Below are 13,233 nucleotides of genomic sequence, written 5' to 3'. Positions count from 1 at the left end.
ACATAACTCTGGCAGGGGCAGAGACACTGGATAAGGCTGTGGGAACCTGTGAGAGCACTCTACCTAATCGTCCCACTCTGACTGCAGTCGATTTCAAAATCTCTGGAAATCAGTGCGTAATCGTGTGTGACTTTGAGGCGATTTATTGACAAACTGTCAGGATAGAACGAGACAGATGATACTATTTTTACTTTGAATCTTGCAGGAAACAAACTGTCCTTCTATCTGCACACCGACTAGTTTGAGAATGTCAGTTAATGTGTCAGTTGTCATATGATAAGAAGGCGCAGAGCACTGAGCATCTTTGAAGACATATTTATACAGCTCTTTGCCTCCAACTGTTTCTGATGTTGCATTTATGTGCATATACATGTACTATACTCGATTATTCAGTGTTTGCATGTGTTTGGGTGTGCATGCTTGAATTCGGACCCATGAAATTCAAGGTCATATGGGCTTGTGGCAGCCATGCTCCTGGGTCAGAGGTCAGGCCTATGACATCAACGGAACATCCAGGAGGGAGGGTCTAAATTTACCCGCCATCCAGATTGCTCCCAACTCCATCCCTCGCGGCTATTAATAGACAGAGGACTTCTGCGTGGCATGCACCGACTCTCTCCGGGAGTGTGAACATGGCACATGAAAAAACAGAGGAATCTGACCTGAACTGGCCACTACCTCTGACCACTCATCTAGTGTTGATGGCAAAGGGGCAAGGGTTTAATTAGGTGTGGGGTAGAGCAGCTAATGGTTTATGTTTTAGTGTATCAAGTGGACTGCTTCATTAAGCCAAGAGAAAGTTCAAAATTGCCATGATTGAAAACTTGGAATTAATTAGTTTGGCGTGTTACTATGCTAATATTTGGTAGTACAACACATAGCAGAGGATAAAGTCGCTCTCCTTTTATGTGGGTTGTTATCAGAGCTTCTCTGTGCTTTGTTTACATAGCTAGGCTGGCCGTGCATGCATTTCAGTGCATGTGAGTCTCTCTGGCTAGCTAATGGCCGACGCTCTGCACTGAGCGTTGCTGTGGAAGCGTAGTGCCCACCGTTGTGGCAATTTATCATGTGGTTCTTTTTGGATGTAACTTGTATCGCTGAACTCTGAACATTGTGGCCTGAACCTGGCCATGGTGCCTTGGCGCTAATCTAAAAGTTTGTCAGTTTGTGTGAAGCATATATATGCTCTGTTATATATATAACACCCCCCCCCACACCTGCTGACACGCTTTGGAATAGGTGTCTTGCACATAAAAACTCAAGTTATCAATATCACATATCTTAGCTGAGCAACTATTTAGGGAAAAGGATTCAAGGCGTCAATATGGTCCATTCCTCATGGAAGGATGAAGTGGATTCACAGGGAAACACTTTAACAGCCCCTTTACATGCAAAACTATTCACTTCAACTGACAAACTTTTCCATCTTCACGTCTGGATCTTCAATTTACTGTTTCCCTTATTTGTTTTTTTTCTTGGATATTCAATACCGACAACTTCTCCTCCGGCAGCCTGAAAGTCGGAGGGAGAAAGTTTCCATGTGGCCCCAGCACCCGCTCTTGGCGGGACAATCCCGCTGTAGACCGAACTGTTTCCGTCTATCACCTCTGCTGTTAGAGCACTCCCTTCTCCTCTCTCACTTTCTCCCTTTTTATACTGTGACACAAACAGCCACTTTCCACTGCCCCAGACCTGAACCTTCATTCCAGTTCTCTCTCTCTCGCTCTCTCTCTCTCTCTCTCTCTCTCTCTCTCTCTCTCTCTCTCTCTCTCTCTCTCTCTCACACACACACACACACGTGGTGTGAGTTAAGTCTCACTTAGTTGGAAGGATACTGAGGGCATTGATGAGTGTCTGAAATAAAATGAATAATTGATTGCTGATGGAACTCAACATTATCCTTACATGTCCAACCGAGTATAGATGTGTGTATGACTGTGGTCACACAATAAGTACCGTAACTATAAAGGCCAGGCCATTGACCAGAATATGACTTCTGCAAAACAGAATCATATGCAAAAATAAAAAAAATTCACAGAGAGCAAAATAACGAGAGCAGCAGAGCTCTAACAGGCTTTTGCCCCCGGTCATTTGAAAAGCAATACAACCTCTCTTACCAACTCTGTGCATTAACAAACAGGCTTGAATCACATCTATAAATGGCAGAGTTGGATAACAGTGTGAGACCGGACTTCTGGCTGAAGGTTGCACTGGTTCATGTTGCTTGCCCCCTCCACTCCCCTTAGACCTGGCCTGGACTGCACTGGCTGGAGCCTTGCTAAACATTGGCACCCTGATGGAGGTAATGAGTGCAGCTACTGCACCCACAGCAGTTGCCAGGCTTATGGCCAAGGTAGCATAAGAAGGGTCATAAGAACATGGAACTCAACCATACCCTTAATTGTGTACTTAAATGATAACTCCTGTTTCTTATTCTAAATGATCGTTCTCCCAAAACAAAGGAGTTAAATCATGTTTGGCTGTTTGATAATGCATTTATCAATGTATAGATGCTTTCAAATAGCCCCTTTTCACAAATCATGTCTTTCCAACACAAAGAGACATTTACATAGTCACAGGGGGATTAACCACCTAGTAGGCCTCGAGACAATAAATAAGCTGTGGGACCCTATTGAACCCCAGTGTTCCCCAGTTACTTGTTTATTCAAGAGTGTCAACACATGATGTCAACTGGAAAATTAAAGCTATTAGATTCACACAAAGGTCACTAGTCATTAGTAGGAGGGTGCCCTAGTAGCCTGGGGGTTTGAAGTGCCGACCACCCCAACATCACCACTGTGATGTCACCCATTGGTTTGTAGACTGCCGTTTTAAAGCCTTGAGTTCTGTATTTCGGCCGTCGCCATCTTGGTTTTTGCCCGTCGCCAATCTTGACTTTTTGTAACCGGATGTGACACTAGAGGGCGGAGCTAAGTACAACCAAACACTGAATAAGGCATATTTAGGTGACCAAAATGTTACAATTAACTTTCATGAACTGAAAAAAACACTCTGAAAGGGTCAAAGTTTTAAGACGAAAACACGGACAACACCCAGCCCTGACAACGCGTGGTAGCGACCTGTCAATCACAAGGTAGCCCCGCCCTAAAGCACACCCTGTTTTATGGTCTAATTCACTCTAAATGGGAAAATTATTTACAAAATAAACATCATGCTGTATTGAATAAGACTTGAAGCAAGCGACTGAGACCATAAACTCATGTTTACAATGTTTACTGAGGTAATGAATCAAGTGAGAAGTAGGGTCATACAATCTGACTTCTTTTTGCAACCAGAGAGAGTCGCCCCCTGCTGGCCATTAGAAATAATGCAAGTTAAGGCATTTTAGCCTTCAGTCTCACTTTTCAGACCCGGAGGTTGAAACCTGGTATTGTATTTGTGTAGGCTGACTGAGGAGGCTCTTTTTTATGTTGCTGTTTTACACTTAGGTATGGTATGCACAGACAATAATCATGAAAGAAAGGGAAACTATATTTCTGGCTGATCCACAACAAGTCATAAATTACTACTCGAATGTCATGCGTAAATGATATTTTACTGGAACAGCTTGACCGTTACAGGTGGCACTCTAACAAACACTCTACATGTATATCGAATCATCGATTTCAGAGTTAATCAAATTCAATATAACTTAATACTTTATTTTATAGAACAATCTAATGTTTTAATGCATAATATGCAGTGGCCAGTACACATTACATTAGTTTTGAAAGAAACCTCCCCACCTACGCCTCACCACCTTTATGAATCTCCAGTAGCGTATGCTCTCATATCAGCTGTCAGATCAACCAGCTCCACAGCAACAAACAAGTAAACAATCAAGGAACTGATATCAGTGAACATTTATTTTTCTTGATGCAAAAAACAAAAAAAACCTAAACTGGATAACTGTAGGGATGACATGACACTCTGATACGGTGCGATACATACCTGTTCCTACTGGTAAACATTACAACAACTGCATAATGATCAAATGACTGCCCTCCAGCACCGTCCACGCACACATACACACACTCAATGGCATCTTAACGGATGGAAACTTCCCTTCCTGGCACAGTGTGGGCTGTCAGTGTGGTCCATTTCCTGCCAGGTCTGAACCGGCTGAGCCAGGGACTCATGTTCCACTCAGGGGGCCTTCAATCACTCTTACCCCCGGCCCCGCTGCAGGCACGCCGTAGTGGCTGTGAGGTCAGACGGCGGGGCAAAGGGACTGAAACGAGAGATGGGACGAGGTCTCCCTCTGCTGCTGTCTCATCATATGTGCCCTGAGAAAGTGCACACAGGCACTTTCCCAAAATGGAAACCCATTCTTAAAAAGAGTATGAACTCTGCTGTTATCCAAGGAGAAGATGAAAGGAGTTGATCCAAATGGGAAACATGTATTTACAGGACAATTATAGCAGATTTCTGATTTGTGTCAATTGAATATTTTGCATACTAAGGCACTAATTTAGTTTCATTACCACTATCTAAATGACCATTTATGGATAGCTCTCCATCTATCAAACTGTACACAGGACATGCGCTTGCATGTGATACAATGAAACATGCCTTGATATAATCTGTATTTGCATTTGTATAAAACACTTTTTGCACGTGTGTTTATCTCAAATGGCAAGATTATATTGAAATTGCAGAATTAATATTTAAAGTGTGACAAAATGTGGAGGAATTAATAGATTTAGGAAACATTCAGGAAATTGATTTAATTGGTATTAGATTGACTCAACAGGTTAGTCTTTAATAACAAAACAACTTCTCACTGGGTTATCATTATTGTAACTGTTTATTGTTCGTGCTATAAATACCCACAGTGTAGTTTGAATTCGTATTCCAAAGCTGCAGGTCATTAATACATCCATGCTGCAGACTTGGGAAGTTTACTTCAAGGGCATGGTGCACATCCACTGCGCCTGCGCGGTGCGAGTACCCCCGGAAGTACTTCTATGCACGCGTAGATTTTGACAACCTTAAAAAGACTACAAAACAACTACCTGGCAGCTGTGTCGGAACAAACCTCTCCAGTAATGCCAGTAACAAGACTACTGTAAGTGTCCAGTTGTTTCTCCTAATCTCTAGGCGTGAATGTGCAAAAGGACGTCCCAGATAGAGATTAAATCGTTGCTAGTCCGCTTCGGTAAACTAGCAAACCCAGCTAACCTTAGCATGGCTTGGGCTTCCAGCTGCCCCCCCCCCCCTGTATGTCTGAAAGCAGCTTTTTTGCACACGTTTTTTTTCCATTTGTTGTACGCCACGTTGGAGTGCTTAAATCACTTACCTAACCTAACACTGTCTCTGTTAAAATGACGTTACGCAACAAGAACCTATCCAGCATTAGCCAGCTATGCTAAAAACATACTACTGTAAACACGTGACCATGACATCCAGTTCGCTTAATGATCTTTTCTAAAAGAAAATAAAACGTGTTTGACCAGCTGCTGAACATAGTGGAGCGTTTATCAGCCACGTGTTTCCATACGTCATGCCATATGTCACATCAAGGCGCAGCGTGTGGTTTGTGTGATTTGGATGGCAAACCGCAAACAGTGATCACATCCTGTGGGCTTTCATTACAGAGCTCTCGTTTGAAACGGATCTGTTTTATTGTATTCCTGCTTTTTATCATTTTTTGACAACAAAAGGCTACAGATAAATGTCACCACACAAATCTAGACGGTCACTTGTTCTCTCATATCCTCCCAGTTGTTAGTGGGGTCGTATCGGATACAGGATGTCTGGGAATGATACTGGAGATGATGCAAGTGTGCCTCTCCTCAGATACCCTCTCTACCAGCTGGGAAACCCTCAGCTGAGGATCTTCAGACCCAGCTGGTTCCTGACCCTGGTGAGGCCCGGGAAGGAGCAGCCTCCTGACACCGTCCAGTTTCGCATCCCAATGGAGTAAGTCTTTTGTTACAGCATTGGAGAAATGCAATGATTCTGTTTAATAACAAAGTAAAAAAAAAAAAATGGCCACCGCATTTCCCCCATCACTGAAATGATTAATTAACAAAAATGGTTGCCAATTTAATATTCTGTTGATTGTATGGCTGTTAACCATATGGTGTAGTGGTTGAATTATATTCCGTTTGAGTCATCTATTTGGTATATAATCTCTTTAGGAAGTCAAACTTTATGTGTTGTAAGCTATATGTATGTTACACCTTCCTCAGGAGCGTGGATGGTACTACTGTACATATAATGCCACCGAAAAGCCCTGATTGTCCATCATAAATGTGGCTAATGTGTGTGTGTGTGTGTCAAACTTCTTACACGAAGGTTAATAGATGTTACATTTTTTAAGCCTAAATGAAAAACGGATGGTTTGCAGATCATATTAGTCAGTCTGCAATCCTTACTGCTTCCTACTATTAACATGCATTTGTGACACAAGTGAGGTAAAATGATTATATGCTCGTGTAAGTTTACTGTGACTTAAAATAGTTTGCTTCAACTTGCATTTTGGTATTCTGATGCCACTCTTTATGGCCCTCGAGAAGATGCACAATCAGTGTATTGCTTGTCTGTTATATAATAATACTACATTACTTCTGCTGTGATGAAATGGAGATAAGTAAAGGTGTATGTGTTGATGTACATGTATATAAGAAACGTTAAATAATCCCATCATTTGGTTGTCCTGTTATTGCCAAATCATACTTTATTTACTGAGTTCTTTCTTTGCCTCTATCACCTTCTAATAACCTCCGCTTTCATTTTCAGAATACAGTTTTCAGTCCAAATTTAGCTCACATTTCTATTTATTGATAATGTCTATTGTTATTCACTACTACTTATTGCAAATATCAAATCTGATAGCAAGCATCTGATCTAATGCAATTTTACATCATGGACAATATCATTCATGGTATCTTTCTCCACTTTCCATTGAGCCATACAATACATACTGCAACATATATATATTTAAAGGCTTACTTTATCATATTTGGCCTTTTTAGCAGCTGGTATGGTTTCAGCCCCGCATGTTCGGTTAGATGATGATCATCACAGCAACCTGAACCTGAGAATGAAGCAATTCTACTAACTCTTATAGCATAATCTATGTTGCTTCTTAAGATTAACAATATAACAAGCCCTGTGTGGGCTGTACATTGTAATATTACCAGACTGCAAAATCTGTTATTTTATTTGGCATTAAAGTTATTTCAGGCTATTACTTTTGTTTGAGTGTTGTGTGCATATGGTTCATGTTTTAGGCTGCATTGATTTGTTTTTTATGGCACTGTAGCAGTCCTGCTGGACCAGAAACTGTGTAGCTGGATTTGGGCATTATGGCCACCAGGTGGCGTGACCGCCTCAAGAACAGGAACCGGTGGCTCAGTCCCTTAACAGTAAAGTCAGCTCTTACCGCCTTATGTCTTCAATGAGCTCAGTTGCAATGGTGAGGTGAGGTCAAAAGAGCTTTTATTTGGTGCTGCAGTGGAGGTTTGAGCCATGTTGTAAACAGAAAGACGCCATCTAGAGCAGCCAATATTAATATCGACACAGAAAATGAAAGCAAAATGTTCTTGTTCGTTTTCCAAAACTTGTGTCAAATAGGGTTTACTGCCTCCTTTGCTATACATATAGTGTGTGTGTGTGTGTGTGTGTGTGTGTGTGTGTATGACCACTTTATTAGGTACACCTGTTCTACTGCTTGTTACTGCAAATATCTAATCAGCTAATCGGGTGGCAACAACTCGATGCATTTAGGCGTGTAGACACGGTCAAGACGATCTGCTGGAGTTCAAGTCAAGCATCAGAACGGGGAAGAAAGACGTTTTAAGTGACTTTGAACTTGGCATGGTTTGTCGGTGCCAGACGTGCTGGTTTGAGTCTTTGAAAAGCTGCCGATCAACTGGGATCTTCACGCACAACCACCTCCAAGGTTTACAAAGAATAGTCCGAAAAAAAGAAAATATGCAGTAAATGGTAGTTGTCTGGGCAAAAACGCCTTGTTTATGGCAAATGTCAGAGGAGAATAGCCAGACTGGTTGGAGCAGATAGAAAGGCAAGTAACTCAAATAACCACTCGTTAACATCAGGAAAATGAGGCTACAATTGGCACTGGCTTTCCAAAATTGGGCAATAGAAGATTGGAAAAACGTTGCCTGGTCTGGATTTCTGCTGCGATATTCAGATGGTAGGGTCAGAATACGGCATAAACAACATGAAAGCATGGACCCATCCTGCATTGTAACAAGCGGTTCAGGCTGCTGGTGGTGTCATGGTGTGGGGGATAAGTTCTTACTACAAATTGAGCATCATTTAAACACCGTAGCCGACCCGAGTATTCAAGCCCATCCCTTTTATGACCAACGCCTACACATCTTTGGCTACTCCCAGCGGGATAACGCATTATGAGTAAAAGCTTTGTCATTTCAGTTGACGAACACATTTAGTCATAGTTTTCGTTAAAGAAATGAACACATTCTGTCATGAAACTCAACAGGAGGCCGTTACCAGTCGTCACTTGGCAGCGATGAGCTGATTTCGACTCGGTCACCGAGGTTAGCACTGCTCCTCAGGTGATGAGAGCCGCCAGAGCCCACACTGGGAGGAGAAATTGAAGTTTGAGGCAGATCATCTGTGTGTCTCTGGTGGGGTTTAGACCATAATCTGTTCATCCAGGTGCCTGGCCTCCCACTCTGATTCTTGCCTCCTCTCTGCCAAACTCCTAGGGTGCTTATGTAATTGTGAGTGTGTGTGCGCACGCGCTTGTCAGTGTGGGTTAGTCAGTTTGTGAAAATGGTGTGTGTGTATATATGCACGAAAGTGGGGTAAGTGCAGGGTGCGTGTGTGTTTATAAGGGTGTGTAAGGGTTTTTTCCTCGCAGTCTTTGATGCCTGGGAGAGGTGCATGGCTGATTGATATGCTGCTGGGTCCTCGGTGTGCACTTGAAACACTGTTATTTTTTTAATGCTTTTTCGTACACACAATGAAGTAAATGGACACCGATGGAGAGACGGTGACACATAGCAAATATCACTCCCACTCCCGGCGTATTGATGAGCTGTTATAGTTATGACTCTCGAGGGTAGGCGGCGTCGGCGTGGAAAAGTTGTATTACCGAGCAGCTGTTAATAACGATTATAATAACAGGTAGTGGCCTTTATCTCGTTGACACCTGGGAGCTAGATATAAATGGTTGTCGGTCTCTCTCTCTCTCTCTTGCTTTAGTTTTCATGCTTGTTTGCAGTATCGCTCATCTGCGCATGTCTCTCTCTGTCCCACCCGGGGCTCTGCTGTTTATTGTGCTTTTTCTTAAAACACTTTGCAACGCATCCAAAACCAATCCCTCTTTGGCACACCTTTTGAGACACCTGGACTGTGTTCTCTCATACTTCTCTTTCTACCTGCTGGAGGGACATACTTGTTTGTCTTTTTGATTGTTCTCGACCCTTTTGTGCTATGTTAGTATTCCCTCTCCGCTCTTGAAGGAACATCATCAAGTTTCTGGGTTTACACCCACACACACACACACACACACACACACCTCTTGTGCCGACACACACACACAAAGAAAAGAACACGCTGAACGTTGTGTTTGGCCGACTGCTCGGTCACATTTCATGCTACTATGCTGTCTAATAACTACGAAACCCAGACCGTGCTGCGGTTTCTCATCGTAGTCGAACGTGAACTAAATGACCCCCGCTACACAACAGTGTCTCGTCGTCTCTCCATCTGTTGGATCCAACAGTGTTATGATCACCATGGCCATCACTATGTTACTGCTCCCCCGTTCCAATTCGTCAACCCCGGGCTCAAGTTGGAAACTGGGTTATTTTCCCCGCTAATTAAACTTGGTTTATGTCACAGGAAGTCATTCAGCGAGCCAGTAGAGGAGTGTAACTAACTGTCCACGCTTTAATGACCTGTCTCTCTGTAAGTAGTGAAGTGACGTCTGGTGACCCGCTCTTTGATCTATTTCTCTTCCATTGTCGGACCAAAACCCGAACAATAAATCTAATCCATCACACGCTGCTCTCATACTCTCAACTTCTCAACTGTCTCCTCTCTCCCTAAGTCTCAGGTTCCTTAATGGCTTTCCCTCTAAACAAAGTATGCTATTATGATCTTGATACTTAGTGTTGAGCAACTTCTGTGCATGCATTGTCTCTGCAGATGGGAGGGTTAAAGTAGTGAGTGTGCGTATCTCGACCCAAACCCGACAATGGGGCAGGCTGACAATAAGGAGCGGCTTTCTTTTGCCTTTCATCTGCGCAGAAAACAACTCTCCTGTTTCATTCTCACCACTAAGCCGCTCTGACACAATGTACTTTGATGTTGTGTGTGTGTGTAGACTGGTTGGTGTACCTTAGATGTTTGTTGTGTGTTAATAAAGTTTCCACATTAGTCGAAGAGGCTTATTAGAACACACAGCGTTAACATATCGGAGGGACAATTCATCTGTTTGTTACTGAGGAATGCTCCTGCTCTTTTAAAGTCGTTACCATTGTTCGCTGTTCCTATTTGCTGATGCATTTTTCCTGTTTGGCGTATATGTCATCATATTTTTCTCTTAAACCATTACATCATTCTGCTGTATTAGCTGATACAATGGCAATTCAAGCTGAAAATGCTGCCAGCAAATTACAAAAATAACATCTATGTCAAGCTTGATGGCGGTTTGGCAGTCACTTAAAGGATTTTTCGGGGTAACGTGAGGTAAATTGCATGGAGAAAAAGGAGGCCACATAGTTGATGACATGTTGAAGGGTTGAGGCTCCTCTAAACTGCAGTAAGCGCCTGCAGCTCTAAAGCCCAAATGTAGATGCAGCCCACTTTCTATCAAACAAGGAACCACATTAAAAGCGTTTCAGTGGTTTGCCAAGTCAAGTAGCAAAAACAAGCAACCTTTCCGAGGAGGATTCATGGCCGCCACAAGAAGCACCAATGGTCACTGAATCATCCCTATACAAAGTAACTTGGAACAAGGAGGACATGTCAACAGCATTCTTTGGATCAAATGTTGTTATAGTGTTTGCTAATTTACAAGGACTGTGGCACGGCATTCAGTTTACACAGCAGAGTACACACTCCATTGTTGAAGCGTGACTCACCATGATGACCGAGATGAAACTGCCAGATTACCAACGTTTTTCACATAATGTTTTTTTTTTCAGTTACCCACTTTCCCACCGCTAAAACCAACTGTTTGTTGTTAACCTGAGAAAAGGGTCTACGTCGGTATGTCCTCCCATACTACATGTTAGGTTATTCTGGGTCATATATTGAGTACAGCAACCGTGCTAACATGTTTGTACCATACGTACACATTTGATAACGTTACCAAATATAAGACATTGAACCTTTTCTTTCTCGTTTTTGTGGATAATGTGAAAAATCGCCATAGTTGAGTATTTTGCAAATACGAAAATGTCACAATTGACCGACCGTTTCTCCTTTTTGTGGATTTTATCAACTTGTTTAGGTCACAATCATAGTATAGTATGATACTATAAGTAATATAGTATCATATATAAATAGTGTTTTCAGTCCATATTGTGTATTATTTGTGAGTGGGTGGACATATAGGGCATCCTTTATGTACAAGAGAGACGCCACTCATTCACTGGGCAGATGTTCTTTTAGCACCAGCGCATTAAAAGACAAGTGGCATGCAGTAGTCTCTGAGCTGTCAGAATACATTCACTATCCTTATTGTCAAACATGGTCAAAGCCGCCTCTGTCCTGTCATGCACGTTTTCAACGGTGCCCTTTCACCTACTTCTCTCATGTGCACAGGTGTAAATTGACTTTCAACTACTGGAACTGATACTCACAATCTCCTTGGCTCAGTGTGAGTTAGCCCTCACGTTTCAGAATGGGAAATATTCAGGAGCACGTAGAGTCACTGCAGAGGGAGGATCACATTTGAGAGCAGCTGATCGAGGTGTGCGGCTTAATCTGCAGATTCACAAATCTGCTATATTGTCGCACACAAACCGCTATGTCACAGCGGGGCGAAACGAAGGCATCAGGTTTACCCTGTGTCTTCATCTGTGCCCGCATCCCTTCAGAGACCTCCTGCTTTGAGCACTACTTGATATCAGATTTAGGTCTTAGGTCTCCCCTTCACACCTCCCCCTGAACAATGCAGAACAATATCACTTTTTGAGTTGTTTCCTAACAAGGATGTTCTTGTTTTAGACCTGCTCGGTAACAACGTACCGTAATTGAACCTAATCCGTCGTCTGCGTCGTCAGATGCCCTTCTATGTTTTGCTTTCGGAGTTCTTTCATCATCTTTGGGGCGAGGGATCTTTGTAGCGCGTGCGTTTGCATGTAAACATACACACCGGTTGCTGAGGAACGATGCCTTTTTAGCCCTGGCAGTTGCTAGAGGCAGGTTTTCATACTTCCTGTAAGGCAGAGGTGTGAAAGGTTAGCTTGTGGAGAAAGATGGGTGTTTATACTGGGATGATGATCAGATACTGCCTGCATCACTACTGGAGACACCACGCCCTTTGTCTAAGTTTAGCCTTGCTTATGTACCCTCTTAACTTGACATCTTCTCCTCAACTTTCACCCCAAGGCTTTGTATGGGACTGGATTACAGTTTCAGCTGAAATGGGGGTCATGTATTGACTCAGGTCAGAGAAAAATCTAATGTAACCCCTCTCAATCTAGTGTTCTGTATGTGTGTGTGTGTGTGGATGTATTCATAGTTAATCTCTAAATATAGTGTTCTATGTAAATTAGTAGCCGGTAGGTATGTGTGTTTGTATGTATGTTGCATTTTCTATTTCACTTACTACTGATAAAGATAAATGATCATTTATCTTTGTGTCGTGTATTTGCAGCTAACGCCGGTTCATTAAGCCTATATGTACATGCACAGGCATCTTGTGCAGAGTAACTCTACCATGCTAGTGCATATTTCATATATCTCTGCGTTTGTGGTGATTGGATCATTTGAGTGTTGAAAGCAGCAGGATTTAGATTCTCCCCATTAATCAGGATCAGTGTTTCCTCTGCTTATGATCCAGACGAGACGTCGCAGTCCCCGAGCCACTTTCCTTTCCTCCAGTTCCTCGCCCCTGCATTCTAGGGAAACCTGTCTCTCAGCGCTATCACTCTCTCTCTCTCTCTCTCTCTCTCTCTTTCTTCCTCCCTTGATCTCAAGTACCCCCGGTCGGGCGGCTCTGCTTCACTGCCCTCCAGCACACACACACACACACACACACACACACACACAGTGAGATGG

General features: G+C 42.8%; 1 protein-coding gene across 1 annotated transcript in view; it reads left to right on the top strand.

The window, feature by feature from the left end:
* The first annotated feature begins 4,935 nt into the window (after nt 1-4,935).
* The window catches only part of mrpl23 (mitochondrial ribosomal protein L23), a 31,090-nt gene continuing 22,792 nt past the window's right edge, over nt 4,936-13,233 (top strand). Inside the window, exons 1-2 of the mRNA XM_076088822.1 lie at nt 4,936-5,068; nt 5,800-5,922. Of these exons, the coding sequence (XP_075944937.1) occupies nt 5,049-5,068; nt 5,800-5,922 (143 nt within the window). The 5' untranslated portion in view covers nt 4,936-5,048. The remainder of the gene's footprint in view (nt 5,069-5,799; nt 5,923-13,233) is intronic.

Source organism: Anarhichas minor, unplaced genomic scaffold, assembly GCF_050575085.1.
Source record: "Anarhichas minor isolate MPS153535 unplaced genomic scaffold, ASM5057508v1 ptg000011l, whole genome shotgun sequence".
NCBI lineage: Eukaryota > Metazoa > Chordata > Actinopteri > Perciformes > Anarhichadidae > Anarhichas > Anarhichas minor.
This window is presented reverse-complemented; position numbering and strand designations above follow the sequence as displayed.